Raw genomic sequence first — 25,834 nt, 5'->3', positions numbered from 1 at the left:
CCATCACTTGTACATTCCTATATGACTACTGTATTTATTTTCTGTAGAATAAAGTTGCATGATATTTGAGCACACAGAAATATTGGGAGTTTGATAAAGTGTGCTTGTGAGGGTGTGTTTGTCAGGGAGTTTGATGAAGTGTGCAGAAGTGAATATGTTGTCTGGGAGATGTCACAGTATCTTCACAGTAATAAACATATATATTGATTTCTTCTCCATCTCAGTTTCAGTACTGGAGCCCCAGTCAGTGCGAGGGAGTGTGGCAGGTGGTGTGACCACCAGTATGTCCGACTCCTTCCTCCATGGCAAGTACCAGGAAGCTCTCCACAGCAACCAACAGCTGCGACATCAGCTAGCACAGCTTCAGGACATGTGAGTAGACAGACAGATAAATGGACTTTTGTCAGTATCTTACCCCCTTTCAGTGAGATGTGGCTGAAGCATGTGATAAGGGACTAAGGCAGCAATACGTAGACATCTGCCTGGCCTGTGTAATCAGTGACACCACAAACCACAGCCACATGACTGAAGGCCAAATCAGACATGGTCACTTTATATCTGTTCATGTACTAAGATGCAAAGTGGTTACAGTAATACATTAAGAGAGGCATATTCATCTATCTTTCTCCATATAGCTACTGATTTGACTCTTAGATACAAACTGGAAGAAATTTAAGATGTGATTTCAAGTGTACAGTATCTTTTCACCCTGTTGCATTTCCAGTGCAAGCTGCTTGGAAAACACATGCTTCTCCAATCAGCAGGTGCTTGTTGGCTATGACTGATTGGCAAGCTGTCATTGTTCAGTGTGACCAGCAGAAGCTGTCTTGATACACTGTGATTTCCATCTTTTTTTGTGTGGCTTTTTGTTTTGTAGTCCTCACCTCTTTGTTCCTCCTCTCATAGTGCTGTTTTCAATATTCAACTGATTTTTGTTTTCATTCACAATCACAGGTACCAGAAAAACTTGCATTCCAAGACAGCCGAAGTTCGTCAGCTTCAGCAGATCTCTGAGAGGTTCCAGCAGGAACTAGAGGCTGCAGGGAAACTTCGCATTGGCGAAGCAGACGGAAGTCCACTTTCTCAGAAGCGTGTTTCATCTGTTCGGAAACTGGGAGGTTCTGACACCCTTGACTCCAGCAGCCCTTGTGACGGCCTTCCACAACCCTCCTTCCTCTCATTGTCACGGGTCCCTGCTGGGCTCTGTAAGAGTGGCAGCATGGAGTCGGATGATATAGCAGACATACACAAGCAGACAGATGAGAACTATGGCCGGCCATTACGAGACTCTGCTGGTGACTCTTGTGTGGAGCAGCTGAGGCAGAGGACAGGAAATGATAACAGGCAAGATACACTGGGTCTGGAGCTTGGTGACGATCAGGACTTGGAGAGGATGAGGCACAGAACTGGTAGTGATAACAGGAGGGGCACTCTTGGCCTTGAGCTTGGGGTAGAGAAGGGCGATGTCCTTGAGAGGATGCGACACCGGACAGCCAGTGGAGTAACAAATGATCTCTCTTCTGTTCACTCAGCTGGAGGAGACATGTCAGTGTTTAAGTCACCCAAGAGCATCAGTCCAGAGAAATTATCATTCCAGAGAAAGGTGATGGAGAGAGATAGTGTGGACTTCCCCTTTTATTCCAACCAGTCCGGGCTGAGGTTCTCTGATATAACACTCAACCCATCTCTGAAGAACCGGCAAGAGGATGCACAGGACTTCATGGACAGTTCAGGGACGACCAGTAAGAAGTCGACTACACTCAAGATGTCTGACTGTGATAGTGACTTGGTGAGTTCCAGGGAGCGCAGTCAGACTCCACTGAACGATGTGGGACAACTACAGGCTCGGTTAGGTGCCATGGAGGATCTTAACAAGACTCTCAAAGATGAACTGAGTATCTATGAGACTTTGTGTAAATCTTTTGGCATCCAGAACACCCCACGGAAGTCTCAAGGGGAAGCAACCTCTCCTGTGAAGACAGATATAGACTCCTTGTCCCTGCGAGAGCATTTGGTGGAGATCCGAGCCATGAGGCAGAAGCTGGAGGAGGGGCTGGAGCACAGTGACAGGATGAGGGATGAGCTGCTCAGTCGTCTGGAGAAGGCCGGAGGTGAGTGATCTTGGTGGAGGGAGTAGGAAGGAGGACAGATGGGATACATTTTATGAGATACAGGTGACTATTGAATGCTTTGGCAGTAGGCAGTTAGAATACAGGAGTCAGAGGGCAGGTACATCAGTACGAGTGGAAGACATTGTGCCCATGCTGTCTTCCTTCTCGTGAGAGCCAGCTTAAGAGTATCCTATTGATTCTGGCTTCCCTTTTTCAAAGTAGGTTATATTCAAGTCATCTGAATATGAGCAGCATGTAGATTACAGGAGCAATAAATGGATCACATTTATGTCAAGCAATAGCCATCTTATCAGTTAGAATGACATTGTCTTCATACAGTCCAGAGTATATCCTGAGATCGCCATGTGTTCCTCCTCCCCAGGTTACCTGCACCACGACTGTGACCTGAAGGTGCATGAGCTTGAGCAGACCATCCAGCAGCTGCAGCAGAAACTGGCCACCTCACACACCAACGTTACCGAGAAGATCTACATCATCGACGAGCATGAGAAGGTGATCCAGAACACCAGGGTCATTATGGAGCGACAGCGGCGGGAGATGGATGAGAAAGAGAAGGTGATTGAGAAGCTGAGACGCAGCATGGAGGAAACTCAGTCAGTGATGGGGAGGCATATCAAGGAGATTGCTGAGAAGGACAAGCTTATTGAAAGTATGAGACACAACGTGGAAGAATCACAGCATATGATATCCAAACACAAGAAGGAACTTGCAGAGAAGGAGAAGACGATCTTGGAGAGGGAGAAGACAATATCAGAGTGGGAACAGACCATCAGTGAGCGGGAGCAGACATATCAGAAGCTGCAGCAGAAGAAGGAGAAGATGGAGGCCATGTTGAAGAAAGCTTCGAAGGAGATCAAGAGGTAAGTGGTCTCTGATGTTGATACATTATGTAGTGTCAGCTGTTTTTGGTGTATTTTCTGTTCAGTATCATTCTCAGTGTTGCTTTGGCAGAAGTGTTAATGAAGTAAGCACATCTGTTGTGTACTTTTGCTGCAGATTGAACCTTGAGGTGGGAGATTTGCGGGACAGAGAGGAAGAGAAGGCGGAACTGAACAAGACTCTGCGACTGGAGCTCAGCGTGTATGAGAAACTGCAGGGTGGTGAGCAAGGTAAGGCTGCTCTGCCACATTAAAAGGAAAGATGCAAAATTCTTGGTGCTTACTGTTTCAGTGGGGCTAAGTTGGACAAGAGAACATTTGGGATAAATAATGAAACTGATGTTTTTGAAGTAGGTAGATTGACTGAGTTATTTCTTGACAAGATCTTCCTGGGCAGTCAGGGGGTGTCCTTGTGTTTCACTCAGTGTGAACAATGCATGAGAGATTGTCTCCCTGAGTAACATGTCCAAGTGTTGCCCACAGAGAACGACGAGAAGTCCTGCATTCGGGAGCTGCTCACAGAGATCCGTAGACTGAGGGTCCAGCTGGAACGAAGCATTGATGCTAATGACACCCTACGTTCCAAACTGGAGGAGATCCTCCGACAGCAGCTCCAGCAACAACAGCATCAGCAGCAGCGCAACAACAGCCCGACTGGTTCTCACAGTGAGTTGTCACTCTGTCTATAACAGAAGCATCCCTTGAGACAGTATAGCAAAGGTCATCAGAAATCATTGCTTGCCATAAGAGGATAAGGCTTGCTGAATTGATTATTACACTTGATTATGAACAGTGATATAGTGTGATTATTGCTGAATGTTGATAATAGATGCATGTACCTGGTGATGCTATTTAGACTATTTTTTGTGTAAATAGTGTGTAAATGTTCATGGTATTTCAGCCACTGATGCACCGGATGGACGACCCAGCCCCGAGTCTACGTTGAGACCAGAGAGAAAGTCAGATTCCAAGACAAAAGACACTTACATTCGAACACACCGCTCAGACAAAGAGTACAAGTACAGTGTAATCACCCGTGAGGCAGGTCTCCATGACGATGCAGGTCAGTACACATAATCTCCTTTGTGTGCTGTGATCAGTCTCATTAATAGGTAATGTTTCCATGGCAATGGGCACCTTTCCTGAAAACAATCTGATGTTCTTTTTTAACTTGGTGTGAAGAGCTGTTCACCTTACACCTAATCGCTTATTGTTTGCTGGTACAATATAGGTGTATTCAATCATCATGTGATGGTCCCCACTCAAAGGTGTGCCAGGATCAGTTGATGGTTGTGGGGAAGGATGGGTGGATGATAGAATAAGTTTGACTCAATGAGTTTGAACTGCACTTACTCACTCTAACCTGTGTGCCTCTCTCTCTAACCGTGGATAGACCATGTGTACAGTGACTTCACCAGCACCACAGCCTCGCACCACCACACCGACAAGACAGGTGTTTCTCCCTGCAAAGATGTCCACATGTCTCAGTCCCTACCAGTGCCACCTGCAGCCATGTCACATGGCACCAGTCTCATGTCACTCCCAGACGACCTCACCACCGTCCCCGAGCGGCGCCACCTGGCGTCAATGGAGAACATCAAGTACTGGGTTGACAGTCAGCCAGGAGATGTCATGAAAGGTTCCTTCACATCTTCCTCCTTGTAGTCATGCTATACATTAAAACATGTTTGTTTTTGACACATGGGTACAAATCTTTTGTAAAGTTTTTCCAATAGAAATATGAAATAGAAAAGTTTTTCCAATAGAAATAATTAGATCAAAAATACATCTTTTCTGAACTACATTATGCATTTTTGATTTTTTCAGTATGTATGCTTGTTATGGGAGTTGTTTCTACAAGATTTAGCGTCTTTGTACTATATTATGTTTGGAAGGTTAACAATATAAATCATTGTCTGACGCTTGTTCCTTTTGATGAGTATAGATAAGTTTGACATCAAGACATGATGGTGACATTCTGTCTATCATCCAAGACATTGTCTGAGACAGATATCACTGTGTCAGTGTGTTCCATATAAAAAAATACCAAATTGAGATTCTTGATAAGTGGTTTCAAATTACAAATTCAAATTGTTGCTGAATCCTGTTTGAGATCTGTTTTTGTAATGCCAACAGACTTTCCTGTTGTGAGGGTAGACTCTGACATCCGTCGGCTGTTCGCCATCGGGAAGCTGGATGACTTTGAGAAGTTGCGAAAGGAGAATGGAGAGTGTGTGGCCACTTTGAGCAGCATCCAAGCCCGGGTCAGTGACCGACTCAAGACGCTCAAGGGCTTGTCCACCACAGAGGTTAGTTGCTGTCCCGTACTCTCACAGCTGTGAAGTTGGATGTGGAGGATTCGGGGCTGAAACTGGTCCCTATTGCACGTGAAGTCATGGAGCAGCTCATTCCCTCTGTCCCTGGATTGTTCAGACTGCATGTCATTGTTTACATGTTGTTGTCACATAGCTGAAATATTGCTTACTGCAGCATCAAACAGCACGACCATTTGAGGGGCACCTGTGCTCCAGTTGTCCAATATATTGTAATTTTTCATAAAGAATTGCCTCCCTTTGGTGTGTTAGGAACTAATCATTGTAGTGACCATTGACTATCTTTACTATCTTTCATTATAATCTAACAGGAATACCTTGACATGAAAATTATGTCAGTTCCAGCAATAAACTGTTTGTCTTTTGAAATTTTAATAGGAATATGTAATTGGTGTTTTAATATCTTTGTAAAAATCTTCAGAAATTAAGTGTGTGTGTATGGGGGGTTGTTTTTGTATAGTTTCGAAATTAGGTTTGGAAGAAATTGTTCACCTTACTGTTCCTATATACGGAATGTAATGTCAGTGTCATATTGTATAGTGAAACAGGTTGTTTAATGATTTTCACAAGATGTTTTCTTCCTTCCCTCATCAGCTACTGAAGGTAAATCAATGTATCCACTTGTGCTTGTACATTGCATGCCAGGCATTGCTAGTTATCATAGCCCCAGGAAAACATACATTGTTGCATGCTAAAACATTGCCAGTTGTCATAGGAATGTCGTATAACCTTCTTTCATGTACATTCGTCATTTGGGGAATGTCTAACTCATGCCGCTAACCATGGTAACTGGAATGATACAGACCTGACTTGCTAGCCTGGGAACAAGGTGTTCATGATCTGTGACGTGGTGGAGGGCTTGTTGTCACACCACAGACGTGTGACCATGGTTTCAGTCAGTCAGCATGTTATCTGCACAGACTGGATTATGTTCAGATTGTCATGAGTTAGAGGGTAGCATATTGCTTACAAATATTACACACTTCATTCAGATTCTTGGAACAGTTGCACACAGCACAAATTGCTAGCGACTAATGTGCTGTGGAAAGTGTGTTATTCACCAGGTAAGATTGGCCTACCTCAGCAGAAACAATGTTTAGCCAGCTAACTTGGTAATTGTGATAAGACTATAGTAAGCATTGCGAAAGGCACTGAACCCATGCTACTAGATAGGCCAGCTGAATGCGCATGTCTAGTCATCTTTGTACAGTGTACCTCTATGTGTTTCCAATGCCATAAGACCTCTTGCCTGCATGGTCCTACTACCCACAGTGCTTATATGAGATTTATATCTAGCCATAATTTGTGTTTCCCCTCTCTTCCCCCTGTATTTTCCAGATACAACATATAACTCATAGTGGCTAATTCAACCAGAATTGGTACTACAAGTATATTCATGATAGGCAGTCAAGGTACACGTTGGTGATTGTGATATGACTTATGTTGTAACATTGCAATTGGCACTGAACCCATGCTGCTAGATAGGTCAACAGCATGTCTTGTACAGTGTACGTGTATGTGTTTGTAGTGCCAAAGGTCCTCTAGCTTGCATGTCTTGAGGGAATGCATTAAGTGTGTATCCTCAATAGACTTCTTCCACATATTTCCAGGTTTTAGGTTTTAGTTTTTTATATTTGCCAGAGATGTAAAGATGCTTGGTCTGTGTATGTGCTCACACATAGCAAATGCTCATGATAATGATGTTCCAGGTTCGACCCCTGGTACAGTGAAACCATGGTCGTGTGATCCTGCTGCTTTATGTACGGGCAGTAATGTAGAACGTGTACCCCCGTTTCCTTACTCAGTGTAGCTGGACCATCAGACAGCATCAGGATCACAAACTAAAGGGTGCAGTAGTGTTATTGGTGACTGGTCAAGGTGTTACGAGGGTTGTTATGTTTTCTCTCATTCTCGGGGTTCATGTCCTCTATTATGGCAGAAGTAGCATGGAAGTTCATGTTTCATACATGACACATCAAACACCCATGTTTTGAAACAGTTAACACTGCAATACCTTTTAGTTTCATTGCATTCGTGTGGAAGTGAAGAATTCAAGTTTTAAGTTTGTGTAAAATCACTTTGAAACTTACAATCCGTTGTATATGCTCATGCAGCACAGTATTCAGGTATTATGTATTGTGAGTATTGTGTTCTCAGTAAAATGATATGAATGTGTTGAATAGACACCTACTTATAGATCCACAATGAATATTTGCATGAAGGGCTTCTCTCTCTCCCTCTGTATCTTACCTCACTAACAATGCTTCCTAGAGGGTAGTCATACAAACTTTGTAACAATCAGTGCTTCAGATAATGTCAGGCCATGGACTAAAGATCGTCTTTATTTTGATTAATAGTCCTTTGCAAAACAGCTATAACTGAAATCTGACAGTGATATATTTCGTGTAAAGCTACATGGTCCCTGAATTAATGCTGCGTAGGTATGTATACATTCAGTGATCTTGATAAGACATGTCTGTCACCCACAGTCTCTGCTCATTGTAAGAGGCAACTTTATAATTCTGGTTAGCATGTCCCAGTGGGCCAACAGCAGGCATCATTGGTCACAATACTGATTGCAGGTTTTTCTGATCCAGAATCTGGCCAACTTTGTATAGATGGAATATAGTTGAGTGTGAAGTTAATAATGTCCTAGCACGTGGGCCCAGTTCCTTGAAGTGCTGCAAGCTTTCTGACTATCTAACTCTCCTCAAAATAGACAATAGCTCAATTACTACTGCAGTATCTCATTACTGTTGTCTTGTTGTCTCTATACAGCATACCATATTACATGATTTTAAAGCAGGACAAAAATTATCATCTCTCATTAGCGACATTAATGACGGCCATTTTGATCTGTCCCCAATGCTGATGCGGGCCATGTTGTCTGCCCCCGACTTTGTTGATGGCCATGTTGATATGTCCCTGACACTGATGAAAGCCATGTTGATCTGACACTGACACTGATGAAGGCCATGTTGATCTGTCCCTGACACTGATGAAGGCCATGTTGATCTGTCCCTGACACTGATGAAGGCCTCGTTGATCTGTCCCTGACACTGATGAAGGCCTTGTTGATCTGTCCCTGACACTGATGAAGGCCATGTTGATCTGTCCATATCTGGCCATATTGATCTGTCTCTGATGAAGGCCATGTTGATCTGTCCCTGACACTGATGAAGGCCTTGTTGATCTGTCCCTGACACTGATGAAGGCCATGTTGATCTGTCCATATCTGGCCATATTGATCTGTCTCTGATGAAGGCCTTGTTGATCAGTCCCCGACACTGATGAAGGTCCTGTTGATCTGTCCCTGACACTGATGAAGGCCATGTTGATCTGTCCCTGACACTGGTGAAGGCCTTGTTGATCTGTCCCTGACACTGATGAAGGCCATGTTGATCTGTCTGTGACACTGATGAAGGCCATATTGATCTGTCTCTGACACTGATGAAGGCCTTGTTGATCTGTCCCTGACACTGATGACGGCCTTGTTGATCTGTCCCTGACACTGATGAAGGCCATGTTGATCTGTCCCTGACACTGATGAAGGCCATGTTGATCTGTCTGACACTGATGAAGGCCATATTGATCTGTCTCTGACACTGATGAAGGCCTTGTTGATCTGTCCCTGACACTGATGAAGGTCTTGTTGATTTGTCCCTGACACTGATGAAGGCCTTATTGATCTGTTCCACCGATGAAGGCCTTGTTGATAAGTCCCTGACATTCATGACGACCATTTTGATCTGTCCCCAATGCTGATGCGGGCCATGTTGCCTGCCCCCGACTTTGTTGACGGCTATGTTGATCTGTCTCTGACACTGATGAAGGCCATGTTGATCTGTCCCTGACACTGGTGAAGGCCTTGTTGATCTGTCCCTGACACTGATGAAGGCCATGTTGATCTGTCCCTGACACTGATGAAGGCCATATTGATCTGTCTCTGACACTGATGAAGGTCCTGTTGATCTGTCCCTGACACTGATGAAGGTCTTGTTGATTTGTCCCTGACACTGATGAAGGCCTTATTGATCTGTTCCACCGATGAAGGCCTTGTTGATAAGTCCCTGACATTCATGACGACCATTTTGATCTGTCCCCAATGCTGATGCGGGCCATGTTGCCTGCCCCCGACTTTGTTGACGGCTATGTTGATCTGTCTCTGACACTGATGAAGGCCATGTTGATCTGTCCCTGACACTGGTGAAGGCCTTGTTGATCTGTCCCTGACACTGATGAAGGCCATGTTGATCTGTCCCTGACACTGATGAAGGCCGTATTGATCTGTCCCTGACACTGATGAAGGCCATGTTGATCTGTCCCTGACACTGGTGAAGGCCTTGTTGATCTGTCCCTGACACTGATGAAGGCCATGTTGATCTGTCTGTGACACTGATGAAGGCCATATTGATCTGTCTCTGACACTGATGAAGGCCTTGTTGATCTGTCCCTGACACTGATGACGGCCTTGTTGATCTGTCCCTGACACTGATGAAGGCCATGTTGATCTGTCCCTGACACTGATGAAGGCCTTGTTGACTGCCCCTGACATTGTTGACGGCTATGTAGATCTGTCCATGACACTGAAGATGCCCATGTTGATCTGTACATGATACTGAAGATGACCTTGTTGATCAGTCCCCGACACTGATGACACCCATGTTGATCTGTCCCTGACACTGATGAAGGCCATGTTGATCTGTCCTCAGAGTGTGGAGTACAGCACCCTGAAGGAGCTGGGTATGTCAGCAGAGAATCTCCGTATCTGCCTGGAGCAGGAACAGAGACTGGTGTCCGCCTTCTGGATCTCGCAGCTGCCACCCATCAACGAGCTGGGTGAATTCTTTGACCCAAAGATGGCCTCTGAGGTGAATTACAGCATCACTAATGTTCTAGAAATATGTATCCTTCTTGTTCTTTTCACAAGCTAGTATTTAGGTAAAGCCCTTGCCAACACTTGAAATTCTGTGGGGTGGACAGTTTGTCTATTGTTTTCTGTGCATCTCATAAAGTTGGAAAAGAAGAATCCATATAACGGGCAGTGCACCAGTGAATCCTGGGGTGATGGGGCAACCTATTCATTCAGTGCTCACTTCTGCTTTGATGAGAGAAGCAAATTGTGTGAACCCCACTTTAATGTTATGTTGTACATTTCACTGGTTGCTTTCTGCCTAGAACGAGGACTTGAAGCGTAACCTGGTCCACCTGCGTTCCAAATACGACCTTCTGAAACACCAGGTCCGCGAGGCTGACCACAGACTCCAGGCCACCAACAGGCAGAGGGAGAATGTAGAACAAGTTCTGTACAAACAATGTGAGTAGACAGGCAGGGGGCACAGTGTACTGATAAAGTACTGTCTGCACCATTGATCTTTTAGCGAAGCATGTTAGGAAGTGCAGCCATGTGTAAATAAATGCATGTGTTCCACAAATCAATCTGTATGTTACATATAATAAAATGACATCAGGATATCTGTACAGACCAACCATTTGACTTGCATGGGTTTATACAAGACTGCCAACAACAGATAGTGTAGTAATGTATATCTGCATGTGTTCCACAGATCAGTGTATGTGTTACAATTTACATGTAATCATATGACATTAGGATATCTGTACAGACCAACAATCTGACTTGCATGGGTTTATACAGGACTTCCTACAGCATAGTAATGTATATCTGCATGTGTTCCACAGATCAGTCCCTGCTGGACAAACACCGGTGGGTGGAAGACCTCTAGGTGCAAACCTTGTCTGTATCCATGTGTCTGTCACTTTGTCAGGTTGTCCAGCAGTCTGCATTGTGTGTGTTGTGTAGCCATGCTTTCACCTGACACATCCCAGCTACTGTCACATGTGGACTGTAATTAATTATTAAACCCCTCTTAACGTAAATAGGTGAATAAGCTCAAATTATAAATTGCCTGTTCATGGTCAGTGTTATGTATATCCCAGTGTGCTAAAAGTCCATTCTGTTTTCACAAATACCCAGTATGCATTTTCCATCACTCACTGGAGGGGTGGGGTAGCCTAATGGTTAACGTGCCTAAGACCTGAGTTTGATTGCCCACATTGGGTATATTGTTTGAAGCCCATTTTTGTCACTTCCGCTGGTATGTTGCTGGATTATTGCTAAAAGTGGCATAAAGCCCTACTCACACAGTCACTCCATCAGTCTATCAGTCTCTCCCATCTGGAAGCAGAGACCTGAGTTCCTGACCCATGCCAGTAATTACAATAGGAAGCTGTTTTCAGCAGGTACTGGAGCTGACAGAAGCAATGTCAGTGACTGGGTCCAGGGTATGTATCACAGTGTCCATGTGCCAGTAGCTGTATGTCTGCGTGTATGATGTAATCCGAGTGATGACATGCTGGGAGGAGGCAGGTACATGCAATATAAACTCTGTTATATTACTCTCTAGCAGCTCTCTGTCTGTGTGTGTTTTTAGATGTGTTTTATATCATATTCCATTCCTCAGCGGTATATATTCACACATTTCGGTGCCATACTCTTACAAGAGATCTGCTGATATCAATACATGTGTGATAATCTTCTCCAGTGTTCTGGTGGCAGAGCTCCGACTGTACTAACAACTTGCAATCTTTTTTTATATCTTATATTCTGCTTATTAGTTTCTTATTCAAATTGTACGCCATTGTGAACACTTAACATTTTTATGCTATTTTCCTGTTGATGGTGACTCTGTTCATTTGGTTAGATATAGCAATAGCAGCAGCATTCACAGATGGCCCAGTGTATGTATGAGGGGATGTCAATAAGTTTTGAGCCTTGAGCATTTTTCATACCCAGGTGTCACAGCCTATGGTACAACATTGAACCTTGAGGTGTAGTTGATGCAATATATAAGTTTTGGTATCCTACTCTCAGAAGTTATTGAACAGCTCACATTGACAGAAAGAGGCCCCCCTCACGGCAGTAAAAATGAATAAAATTGAGTATAGAGCAGTAATTAAGTTTTTAGTTCTTGAAGGAAACTTGGCGAAGAACATTGAAGAAAGGCTTTCAGCAGTTTATGGGAAGTCTTCCCCTTCATCTGCTACCATCAAACGATGGGTCAATGAATTTAAGCATGGTAGAGAGAGTCTTGAAGATGACCCCGTCCAGGTCGCCTAACAACAAGCACTAGTCAGGAAAACATTGAGAGAGTGCATAGACTTGTGGTGGAAAATCGTTGAATCACACTCCACGAGTTAGAGAAGACCACAGGCATTTCACACGGATCCATCGAGACAATTCTTCATGAACATCTCGTCATGTCTAAGGTGTGCGCAAGATGGGTGCCAAGAATGCTTACAGATGAGATGAACCAAACAAGGGTCACCATAAGCAACTCCATGCTAACCAGATACAACAAGCATCCAGAAGATTTTCACTGTAGGCTAGTAACCTGTGATGAAACCTGGATCCACCACTATGATCCTGAGAGGAAACAAGAATCCATGGAATGGAAACATGTCACTTCTCCCAGGATCAAAAAGTTCACAGCCTCCAGATCAGTGCAGAAGGTAATGGCGACAGTCTTCTGGGATAGCAAAGGTGTCATCCACATAGATTACTTACCAAAAGGAAGAACAATGAATGGGGAATATTTTGCTAACTTGTGGCAAGTGCGACAGTCAAGATCAGACGTGGTATTCTTCTACATCAAGACAGTGCTCCAGTACAGACCTCTCACTTTGCAGCTGCTGCTGTCCAGAAATGCGGGTACGAAATCTTGCCGCATCCCCACTACTCTCCAGACCTGGCACCAAGTGATTACCATCTGTTCCCAAATCTCAAGAAACACTTGCATGGTTGTAGATTTCAGGATGATAATGAGCTTATTGCTGCTACTGAGGCTTGGTTTGAGGACCAAAATGGCGCCTTCTACAGAGATTGCATCAGCGCCTGGCAAAAAAGATGGAACAAGTGTCTTGACTCACAAGGGGACTATGTTGAAAAATAAATGTGGTTCATACCAATATTTTGTGTTTTTGTATGCGAGGCTCAAAACTTATTGACATCCCTTCGTATATTGGGTGAATATATAGATGTTGTTGTTGTCTCACTGTTCCAGATTTCAATCAGTGTTTACTGCAAGGTTGTCATGGCTTCAGCTATATCTGCAGCAATGACCTGTCACCGTCTATATCTGTCTTGTACATGTGTATTTAGTCTAATGCTTAAGATATGCAGCTATTGTCAAGTTGGAATATTTTTGGAGATTTGTTCTGTAATTGCTGATGTCTTCAGTCTCTCTGCTTGTAGTGGAGATTGACACTGTAATTTTTCAATTGTTTCAACGTATCTGATGTTGATGACATTCTTCGTGATGTGTTTCAGTGTCCAAGACATACAAGGTTCTACACAAAGCAGGCTCCAACATGGAGAAGTCGGCAAGAGAGTCCGGTTTCAAGATACCCACCACTAAAAGATGATGCCACTCCCTGAACCTGTGTACCCCACCCCAACCCACCAGGTCATCACACAAACCCCACACCAATATTGATGTCATTCAAGCACAGACCCATAATGATGTCATTCAAATCCTGACAACACATGAACACCCACCTCAAGTTGCGGTCAGCCTGTGGATATGTGTCTTCACGATCTATGGTTCATCACAAGCATTACTGTACTTGTCTCCTTCATACTGAAACCCTGGCAACGAGGGATTATACAGGGGTCATCCACACCAAAATCTTCCATTAATTGGTGAATGTGAGCATATCAAGTACAGACTGCATTTCATGTTGAATTTTAAAAATCTATCATGTTGAAATATTGATATGAAATGAACCAGACATCAGTTGCAGAGTTTGTATAGGAGCAGTATTTTATTGATTTAACTGAAAGATGTGATGGTGGGAGAGTTGTAGAGGTCACACTATTGTTTTTACAGGATCTTCCTGTGTTGGCAGAATGAGCAGACATCATCTGTAAATATTGCCTACATTCTATGGAGCTGTTGATCAAAGTTGTTATTTTTAAGGGACCAAAAAGCAAATGTGAATAAATTTGGATTTTGTCTTTCCAGTCATTTCAAAACCTCAGTGTTTTTAACTGTCCTTCATTGTAACCATTTTGACAGCATTTTAAATCATTTCATCAGCAATAGTTGAACTTATTTTAAAATGTCACTTATTGTGGACTGTTGCCTGTGTCATGTGATCATTGACATCTGTACTGGGGGTGTCTTCAGAGACCACTATTCCAAGGACTGTAGGAGTGCTCCATCATCACCAATCTCTTACTACATGCAGATAGTAGTGGGCAATAGTTTTACGGTCATCAACAGGATGTTACAGAGAACAGATCTTCACCCAGTCAACTAACACACTAACAATGGATATAGTGTTTTCCAAGTTTCGCTTTCGTACAGCGGATGATAACATTTTTCCAGCAGTGGGTAATTGTTTCTTTCAGTGGTGACTTTTGTTTTTGTTTTTGTTTTTAAGTGTGTGTAGAAATGACCAGTTCATTGCTAAAAGCACTCAATTGTTTTGAAGTGTTATGCTTCACAATAGCTGATGTAACACATTTACTGGCAAACAAGGATAAGTTGCACTTCCCACTGGCAAAGGAGGCCAGGTTGTACTGATTTGCTACTATGACCATGTAAGATTCTTCTTCATTCATTGTCATTCACTGCACATGCTCTAGCTTACATCTACTCTCCCTTTCACAAACAAAATTGGTCTGCTGATTGCCCTGCACCATCCACTTCTCGTAAACACGTTCTCTACGTTGTTCGTTCTCCACTTGTCTTTGTTTGCCAGTAACGATTTCAAGTCCACTTGACCATGAATTATGTGGAGTTATCTCCCCTGTGTAGACAGGAAATGCTTGCCATTGTGTTACTGAATGATCATAGGCTATGGGGATGATTTAGTTCAGAGGAATCTCACTTTTCCCAACGTTTTCCCCCAGCTTCTTGATAAAATACATGCTGGTTGGAGAAGTGGAAATGTATAGTATCCCACACATTTTAGTGTGATCAGAGACCACAAACAGACATGTTATGGTGCTAGCACTATTCAGCTGCATACAACAGGTAGTAGAACTGCTAAATGTTGAAAATACAGACCTTCCTCACCTGAACTAAAAGCTGAATCTCTTCTTCCACTGTCGTCTTCCACAGAAGTTATTACAGTATTACAGTATATGCTCACAAAAACACTAAAATTTACCATATTTTTACATGTTTTATTGTAATGAGGTAATTGTACGGCAAGCTACTAAAAGTTAACTGCTGAAGAATGTATGTGATAGTTCCGTTTCTGACATTTGCTGGGTATAGAGATGGTTCTTTACAAAAAGCATCGCTGCTGGTTCTTGGGAAAACATTTGCATGGTGTGAGTAGATAGAAGTACTTATGTTCATTTCATCGCCATCATCATCATCATCATCATCCATCCATCCATATGTCAAGCTTCCTATTTTAGCATTGAGTCTGTGAGCTGGTGTTTTGTTCATCACCTCATGTTGTATGTTCATAGGGCTGTAGGGATGCACAACTCATAAGTCTCAACACTAGCTTCATTAATCGTCCCCGCCACAGCGTAACCAATGTCTTCAATATTGTCGATAGCCAACATTGTGACATTTCATGCATCTTGTATGTGAGCAAAAAGGAATGAATATGTTATAATTAATGTCTTCTTTAGCGGCGGGGGACATTAGTGGCAAACACTTGTTGTTCAATGGACTGAGTGAAGGTCTATTCAGTCAGTTCAAATGATTTGAACTACCAGTGGTTTCACAAGACAGTATTTCACATTACATTTTTGTGACAAGTCTACTGTACTTATTTGTAATGTCTGTGTCCCTATACAACCTAACGATGTAATCAAACAGCCATACCCTCATCATGGCACAGTGTATCACAATGTATAGAATCATCACAGCCTCGGACTCAGATCTTCACAGAAGAATGTAGTTACCTGCGTTTTATGTTATTGTACATACCTTAGTTGAACCTGCGGACGCTGTGATAGCCAATGTATAGCAGAACTCTAAAGATGCCACATCATAAACATCTGTATCAACTTCTGGCAACTGTGGGAGGGGGAGCATCTCAAATGTAGGAGTACGCAATATATGTTAATATGTTGCAATATGCTTAATGAGAGAAAAATCAAAGTAACTGTCATGGCCTTTGAGATGTCCCAGAGGTGTTACTGATGCAATATGAGCTGTTGAGTTCATGAATAGTATGTAAGTACATGGTTTTGTTATGTAATATGTATTTATGATGATATGCCATAATCCTAGTTGCTGTAATCACAGAAGAGTGTATTTTCATAAGATAAGTTATTTCCTGGTGTACGTAGTTTACATTTAGCGGAAACTGGAGACTGCCACATATTTAACATTTTGACACATGTTAACTGGTCCAGGTTGAATATTTGGAATGATGTGTGAGGATGAGTACAAGAAAATAGTTCTTCCCAGATCCTATCCTAATTTTGTGGGTCATGCCTGTGAAACTTACATTAAGCTGTAGTTCATCATCTCAAGGCAAGGGACATAACTGAGTGTAAACGTTCAGCCTGCACTCAGTTGGTTAACTCTCGTGCCTTTCTTGCTCTCTTCAAATTGACTTCCACAGATATCAGATAAAATCTGTTGTAAGCAGACAATTAACCCACTAAGTTGCTAAATACCTATTGTATAGTGTTGTTCTGTCAGCCAGAATCTCAGTGGTGGTATGTCTCCTGTATATGTACAGAACATGCTCTATGACATGCTACACTGATCTGTCTCTGTGTAGCTGTATGTTGTCTGTTCTTCTGTCATCCCTGGTTACTATATTTGGGATGAAAATGTTGTGTTTGGTTCTGAGCGCCAGGCTGCTGGAAATGAGGAGAATGATTGGATGTCTTTCTGTCTGTCTCTCCTGTAAATTGTTCATGACCACACAATAAAATGCTATTGATCAGAGCTTGAGAGTATGTCTTGCTTTTTTCACCAGCCCCAGAGTAAGTGAGTATGGTTTACGCCAACAATATAACAGCTCCTGAGAATATGGAGAGACATTGCACTGAAGTTCATATTTATCATGCAGGGCTTTGCACTTGATTTTGGTGACCTTGACCCCATCTTCAACCTCAACCGACTCTGACCACTTTTCAAACTCATGTTAACGCGATATCTCATGATCATACACTGCTGTACCCAATGTCTTCAGATTTGGTGACAGTCTACATTGGAGGATTATGCAGACACCAGTTGATTTTGGTGACCTTCACCTTATTTCAAAGGGTAATTTTACAGATACCAGTGGATGCATCTTGTGTGTGACCAAAAAGTAAAAACTAGTGAATATGTTATAAATTTGGCAGTCCTTAGCGGCGGGGGGCATTGCCACATTAGTGGCCAACACTTGTTTAAATATGAAATCCTGATTCACTGCCCATAACCTTGTAGATATGAATGCATATTCTCCATAATGTCTTGATTGGTGAGCTATTGTTAGTAATGTCATTTGATCCCAAACAGGCTGTGGTAAAGTGATGAAGAGAATTTCACACAACACAGTAGAACAGTTAATCAGGGATGCACCTGAATGGATTTTCCAGCCAGGCATGCTGATAAGGTTTCTTCATTTGTCAGCGCCATACCCCCATTCCCTGGAACTGTAAAGCAACATCAAATCCATGTCACTGGCTATGACAGGGTTCGATTACTTCCTGACCATCAATGTATCAGTCATGTATGGCAGCTCAGGTCCAGTCGTGAAAATAATCAACATCAACAGTATTTGCTCAGTGGCACAGTTTCCTGACTACAACACTGAACTTTCTTTGTTTCTTCGTCTAGCGCCACACTCAGCAATAGTCCACATATATGGCGGCAGTTTGGATACGATGATCTGTTAGTCACCTCTTAAGGCGCTTATCCCTCTAGCAACATTAAATCTAAATATAAGCACTTCCGGTGAGAAAGCGTGTCTTACCGAAGTACTCAGTCTCTGGCTACCTCACTAACGAAAAAAAAAGATTAGATGTGCGCGCGTCCTGTTGACTGATATCTCTCGCGGTCTGTGAAAATACATGGCACTTCAATTCAAGATGTATTTGCAAGAGAATTACATGTTCTACCAGGGATACTCTACAACAGGGATAGGTCACTCGCGCGCTTACTTTCTTTACCATTTATGCTAACTAACGTGTGCCTCGTCATGCTCCAACGCACACAGTGACTTGACTTGTTCCCAGCGCAACTTCAACTGTGTTTAACAGAACTTTGGCCAGTTTATTGTATCAGTCGGAATTTTACAATGAATGAATTATAGTAAGAATTAAGACCAAGAATTCTGTGAATAATTGACAGAAATAAAGAATAAAAGAAAGAAGTACATCCCTCCCAAAACATGTTTTTGAGAACGCAAAAGTATCGCGAGAACATGTCTTAACATCAGCTGTCCTTTTAAAAATCTACTTTGAGACAGTTTTGTTTGCATTAATAATTAATCCAGATATCTTATTGCATGTTGGGAATGGAATGGACATTAACAAAATGTTAACTGACACTGTCACACTGCCCTCAAAAGTAAAGTGTAAAACTGTCACAAAGCGTTCTAAAACACCTTTCCAGTTTTGTTAAACAATAAGATCATCAAGAAAGAAAGAAGTTATGGAACTATAACTCTCTAGCATCAATGGCGAATCAGATCAGATCGGCGATATATCATATTTTTCACACACCTCAAATACACCCTAACATTTTGTTTTAGATTATGAAACTATCACTTACTTGCAAACACATTTCACCTGATTGCATATTCCCCTCATAAGGATTAAAGTTTTATGTGAACGATGTTTTGGAAGTAATAACTAGAAACACGCAAACACGGATCAGAGCAGATCGGCGATATGTCACATTTTTCACACACCTCAGATACACCCTAACATTCCTTTTTAGGTCATGAAACTATCACTATTACTTGCAAACACATTTCTGCTGATAGTATATTCTCCTCATATGAATTAAAGGTGTATGTGAACGATGTTTTTGAGGAAATAACTAGGAATACTCAAACAACGCCGCATAGCATTTTAATGGCGGATCAGAACAGATCGGCGAAATGTCATTGTATTTTTCACACACCTTAGTTACACCCTAACAATATTTTAAGTCATAAAAGTGTCACTATTACTTGCAAATACCTTTCAACTAAAGGTATGTTTTCCTTCTAAAAATTAATCGAATGTGTGAAAGAAGTTTTCATCGGCACAATTTAGTCTATCTTCGAGGTGAATGGAGAATAGACAGCCAGCTATTACATACCGACTTGAAACTTTACTACAAATCTACAGTCCTAATACGGACACCAATACCAATTATTTGACTTAAACTGAAGTGACAAAATAGTTAACCTTTCTTCTACATGTAGGATTTCAGTTGTTACAACACTCAGCGAACTTAATCAGCTGTTGAAAATAAACCGGACTCACTACGCTGCCACCATATTGGCTACACTAATTATGTAACGACCCGAGACATACGTTCAGCGGCTTTCGAGGAGTTTCTTCTCCCCCTCTATATAGGCTCCCTGGTTCTACGGATCCATCGGTGGCATCCGTTGCAAACACATGCAAAGCCAAGCCAATTGTTCTCCAGTAAACAAATCAAGGTATAATACAGTACACGTCCAAACATGGATTGTCTAAGACATCGATTTTGCCAATGAAGTGTCAAATATATGTTTAACACGATTCATTGTAGCCTTCAATTTAGCATCTATGGTATGAAACAAGTACGTCTGACCGAGAGTCGCACGATCCCTTTTGAAATGTCCTCAGAAAGAGTACTTCAAAGGTTATCAAAGGTAGACAGCTCGAGGTCAATGAACGTTGCTCAACACAAAGAGACAACTCTCTGTCCCCAACATCCTGGGGTGAAAGAAATATTCTGGTTCTGTGTCTGAAAGAATATCATTCTGCCCCCAACATCCTGGGGTCAAAGACATATTCTGGTTCTGTATCTGAAAGAATGGTATTCTGTCCCCAACATCTTAGGGTCAATGAAATATTCTGGTTCTATATAAGAAAGAATAGCATTCTGTCCAACCACATATCCAAACGCACATGCTTCGTGTTCCTGTACTTTTTGAGTGAAACTTTTATCAGGGGATTGTGCTACTGTGTCAGCTGGTTTAATGATAGCTTCGAAGTCAGCGTAAATAATATATGGTACTGGCATTTTATTTTTGTGGTTAGCAAATTCTAAAATATTATTATTTTTTTATTATTATATCTATTCGTACAGCTGTATCCCCTACACCTGGCAATCATCCCTATACGAATCAAATAGATCTGACCTAGAAAACCCATGTAGGTACCTTTCACAAAAGTGTTTCTTTCCCCCGTGGTTCAATTGATTATACAGCAGTCGGCAAAAATTCTTTATCCATGTATAGTGATATTTTTCACCTTGTTGTACCATAAATATATTTATTATTTTACGATCAACCTTATACATTAATAAATAATAATAACAGGATATTTATAAAGTGCAAGTGTCCACCCACGAATGCATGCTCATGGTGCTGGGAACTTAAGTATAAGGAGAAAGGAAGAGGCTCTGGAAGGCTTTAGTGAAGAAAAAAGTCTTAAGATTTTTCTTGAAAGAATCTATACTTTCAGAAAGTTTTATATGGCGTGGCAAAGAGTTCCATAGGAGTGGAGCAACATGTTGAAAACTTTTCTTTCCGTAGGAAGAGAGGCGAGGTGGGGGAACTATCAGATTAAAGGACTTATCCTAAGTACTGCCACGTTTTTTCCTTCATGTCCAATGACATTTACAGCTAAGTCTTGATTTTGTTTTTCTATTTTTGAGACCTGAGCGATAGGGGTGGGTTCATCCATACCGTCCCAATTGATACCATCGTCTTCTGGGTAACTAGAAAGTCTGTCAGAATGTTTTTTAGCTGGAAATTTAGCAGATCTTATTTCTATCCTCATACAATTACCACTAGGGTTTTTAACTTTAACCATAGCATGTTTTTTTCTTAAAATACTCAGGCAATGGTAAGTACTTTCCACCTCTCAATGGTACATAGTTTGCAATGTCCAGGTAGACCATGTTAATTGTGTCAACAACCCAACCAGACTCCCTGTTAGTGTAACGTTCTAGTGTTTCTCGAATTTTTTCAAATGATCTGTCAGTAGAAGAGTTGATAGTGTCAGGTTGTGTATTAGCTTCTTGATTACCTCTGAAGTAAACATTGGTGTATTCAGTTGCTTCATTTACCTGTTTTTTTCAAGTACCATCTTTAATGTGAGTTGAAATTTGATACCTCTTAAATCTTTCATTTCTTGGTTTACTTTATGAAAAACCAGTTGTTTTATATCTTCAACGTCTATGTTTAGTTGAATTTCCATCTTCCAACCTCTCAAATATTTTTCTACAGCATGTTCAGTAGGCGTAAACTGTAATTCTATAGGTTTGAGCGCAGATTTTCTCATTCCTCGTTCATGAGCTTGTTTTATAAGCTCTTTCACAGTAGGTGTCTTTTGATACTTTAAACCTAACAAATCTAATAACTCATGTTACCTAATGAGAGAATAACCTTTAAGACCATGTTCACGTGCTTGTTGTTTCAATTCATTCACTGTAAACATGTTTCATGCACAGCGAGTATATTATGTGTGAAACAATTCATTCTCTAAATGGTTGATTGTGTAATCTGATACTACAAGCTTGTAGGTCTCGGGGCGCACAGTTCAGCTGTGTATTGTTCGTACCCTATAAATTCACATTTAGACTTTTATGTTTTTAATTACTATACCATGACAACACAAGAAGACGATTTTGTTGTCTGTGAAAAAGCAGTTGAAAATCATACTTGTTAACGTTTGATTGGGACAGAGCAATAACAAGTAATGGCACAAGTTAAGTAAAAATTCATTTCAAAAATAAACTTCTCAGGCTTAAGTTCAAAAATGAAATTCAAGCAAACAGAATTTTACCTGACAGGCCTTATAGTTTGACTATCTCAATAACAAAAACACTCACAATTCCAGATTCAGATGAAAGTCCACGAGAGTCTTCATTATTTAAAGCTATTTCATATATTTCTAGGGCAGTCAGAAAAGAACTTACAAAACAGGTGATAGAGAAAACTTTATATTTTCCACAAAAAGAAAAAGATACTGTTTTACCACAGAATGGAATAAAATTTATAATGGTCAACTCTTCACACAAATTCAAACAACTGTTAAAATGGCACCCCTTTAGATAATACTATTTTAAGAATTAAAATACATGAATTACCTAATTCATCTCAATTTGCTGATTGGGTAAAATTATGCGATAAAAGTAAACCAATTATTATAAATGGTAAAATATCTGGTTATTATCCATTTTGGGAAAATGATAAAGACCCTGATCAGAATATTATTCATAGACTTCTTGTTAAAGGGTCAAAATATTCAGGGGGGTTGATGTTAGTTCTTTATGTATTAATAGTACTGGTACTTCACTTGGTGTTAAGTTACAAACTGCGATTGTAGAAAAGGGTGAAGATAAACATAAAGATAATTTAGATGAATTACTAAATGATGAAACAGAAGAGTGAGTGAGTGAATGAGTGAGTTTAGTTTTACGCCACACTCAGCAATATTCCAGCTATATGGCGGTGGTCTGTAAATAATCGAGTCTGGACCAGACAATCCAGTGACCAACAACATGAGCATCGATCTGCGCAACTGGGAACCAATGACATGCGTCAACCAAGTCAGCAAGCCTGACCAACCGATCCCATTAGTCGCCACTTACGACAAGCATAGTCGCCTTTTATGACAAGCATGGGTTGCTGAAGGCCTATTCTACATCAGAACCTTCACGGGTAGAAACAGAAGAGAAGATCACTGAAAATGAATATTTAAATTGATCTTATATATATTATGAGTTATATAGGATCAAGTACCATTCATAGTACCTTTTTATCACTAATTGTAAACTTTTACATGGAAGATGAAAAGTGGTCCTGTTATGGGGTTTATAAATTAAGATGGGTGAGGGAAGGATAGGTTATTATATTATGGATTATATAGGTTGAGCCAGAACCACCATTGTTTATACTACTTTGTTTCACGATATGCTCAGGCACTTTTACACTGTGTAGCAGTTTACAAAATTCTTTATATCCAGTTGGCTTTTTCGAAGTAGCATGATGTAGACTAATGAAACGAATCAGTTTCACAAGGTTTGAGCCTTCCAACCGTTTTCCATTTTGCAATTCAAGTTCCAGGTTATCTTTCATTGTCAATTATCCCGTGTAGACTAAATTCTTGACAAATACCCACAAACTAATTTCCCCACAGGTATTGTGGAATAAATATTTTTGAGAAGTTGTTAGGGAATCCGTAGCAAGAAATCACTGTCGTTGTTGTTGTTTTTATTGTTGACAGACGGGGATTCATCTCGTATGTTATCCTTTCGCGATGTGCTGCCGTCGTCGGATTCCTTCGCTGTCTGAGACCATGTGTCTTGATTTGCTGTCTGATTCGTCGACGTCGTCGTCGCTTACGTCGCTGATGTCGCTCCTAATTTCGGCGCTTCTGCTGCAGACATCAATCTCTGATAACGGTCCCTTGTCAGAAGAATCATCGGCTTGCTCATCACGAAGGTGTGGCTGTGCAGATGAGAGGTAATTTCTATGGGATCTTATGCAAATGGGTAGAACCGCATGGTGAGCGGCAATCAGATCACGTCTACGATGTCCACTGACTGTCTTGATGGCCAATGTTCGAATACACTTCTTGGGACGTGACAGTCGTAATATATCCTCATTCGATAGGACGATGTTGCCCCTTAATACGTTAAATATCAGAGTAATCAAAGCCCTAAACTGTTCGCGTGATGCATGATTCAACAAAACTTTTCTTTGTTTCACATTAGCGTGTTCCAACAGAAGAAAAGTCCTATGTTTACCCAACAGTTCATTCATGTTGAGATGTGTTGAATGTTTGCCGCTCCGCTTTCAAATGTTTCAAATGTCTGTCACTAAATTTCTGTCCGCGCTCCTGGGTACAGTGCACTATTTCGGCACAGTCTGGAGCTGTGTCTTCAAACCTTCAGAGTTCTGTTTAGTTCGAGAGTTGAAAGCGAAGTGATGAAACCCAGTGCTACGTGTACACTTTGTATTTTTTGTTTTGTTTTGATTTGCTAGATTATAGTTTTAGATATGAGCAGACATGAATTATGACTGAGGTAAGTACACAGTGCACACATCACCGGGAATTATTCCTGTATGCAAACGTCCGTACTGTTCGTCAGCGTTGGTGGGACATCCAGAACGAGATATCCGTACTTTTGTCTCCCTACAGCATCTTGGAAGGCTTCGGTAAAATATTTCATCTGTCCCAATAATACCTGCGATGCTAAAATTTTGTATTCGTGTACCGAACGCTGGTTGGATAACAGAACAAAGTAATGTGTGTTTAGAGACATGGTTCTGTTGCATTCACCTTTGGGATAAGCCGACTGTTGAATGTTGATTGCCGTGATCCCTAAATGGTGAGAGAGCGTAGTGTACAGATGCAGCGTGAGTTAATTTCTACATATCTCCATCATTAAATCATCAAATATCAACAGCATGCGTTTTCCCGACTGTACAGACCAGGATCTCAGTTCATCTTCCGTAGGAAGGGTGTCGTGAAACTGGATGTTTGGGAATGGAGTGCTGCATGTCACTGTACACATCTTGCCAAACTGAATAGCAATACACTATCAAGTTGGGTGCTGGCCGAAATATGTCATGGACTTGTTCTAGCATCCGTTTTACCTGATGGGTTTTACCGGAAGAACTTCCTCCTATGACGGATATAGTCGTAGGTGTTTCAAGCGGCAGTAAGCATGAACTGTCTGCAACATTAGATCGATCACCGGACTGTTACATGACTGTACTGTACAGTACCAATGTTCCGACTCAACTGTCGAATCGTAACCCATGTAGATGTATTTTATGACAGAGTTTTAGGGAAAGAAAACGTGAAACCAATATCTTTTTCTGAAATATTCTTTTTTATTTATTTGAGTTGATGTTTCTCTATAACATCTATTCAGTACTATAAAGAAATAGTATTCAGCACTATAAATGAATATACATTCAGTACAATAAAGAGCTTACATAATTAATAATATTAAAGAACTGGATTCAACGCTATGAAGAGAGAGCAAACCTCTATTCATACTCATACTTCAAATAGTGATGAAATACTTTATCCACCGGTTATTCTACTAAACTGTCAAACATTTCTTATACCCTCTGAAGCACATGGTAATCCCGTGCCGACCTGGGTGTTTACAATGAGTCCTTTACGAGTTTACATGCCTTAATTTTAGCGTGCAGATTTGACATGAGCATAGGTAAAGTGTCTTAAACAAACACGCCCACATCGTGAGATCTTAAACTCGGGTTGCATCGTACGACACACCGAAGGTGTGAAGCTTTCAGCCTCTGGCAATTACTTGAC

At 41.3% G+C, this 25,834-nt stretch overlaps 1 protein-coding gene across 2 annotated transcripts in view; it reads left to right on the top strand.

The window, feature by feature from the left end:
• Positions 1 to 17,291, top strand: part of LOC137273120 (myomegalin-like) — a 129,337-nt gene extending 112,046 nt beyond the window's left edge. For both annotated transcript variants that reach the window (XM_067805582.1, XM_067805580.1), the window contains 11 exons: positions 225 to 372; positions 955 to 2,111; positions 2,494 to 2,992; positions 3,129 to 3,241; positions 3,494 to 3,676; positions 3,912 to 4,073; positions 4,404 to 4,649; positions 5,147 to 5,319; positions 10,056 to 10,214; positions 10,522 to 10,660; positions 13,691 to 17,291. In XM_067805582.1, the coding sequence (XP_067661683.1) occupies positions 225 to 372; positions 955 to 2,111; positions 2,494 to 2,992; positions 3,129 to 3,241; positions 3,494 to 3,676; positions 3,912 to 4,073; positions 4,404 to 4,649; positions 5,147 to 5,319; positions 10,056 to 10,214; positions 10,522 to 10,660; positions 13,691 to 13,785 (3,074 nt within the window). In that variant the 3' untranslated portion in view covers positions 13,786 to 17,291. The remainder of the gene's footprint in view (positions 1 to 224; positions 373 to 954; positions 2,112 to 2,493; positions 2,993 to 3,128; positions 3,242 to 3,493; positions 3,677 to 3,911; positions 4,074 to 4,403; positions 4,650 to 5,146; positions 5,320 to 10,055; positions 10,215 to 10,521; positions 10,661 to 13,690) is intronic.
• Positions 17,292 to 25,834: the final 8,543 nt, after the last annotated feature.

Source organism: Haliotis asinina, chromosome 2 (genome assembly GCF_037392515.1).
Source record: "Haliotis asinina isolate JCU_RB_2024 chromosome 2, JCU_Hal_asi_v2, whole genome shotgun sequence".
In the NCBI taxonomy this organism is placed as follows: domain Eukaryota; kingdom Metazoa; phylum Mollusca; class Gastropoda; order Lepetellida; family Haliotidae; genus Haliotis; species Haliotis asinina.
Note: the sequence above shows the minus strand (reverse complement) of the source record. Positions and strands in the feature narration are given on the sequence as shown.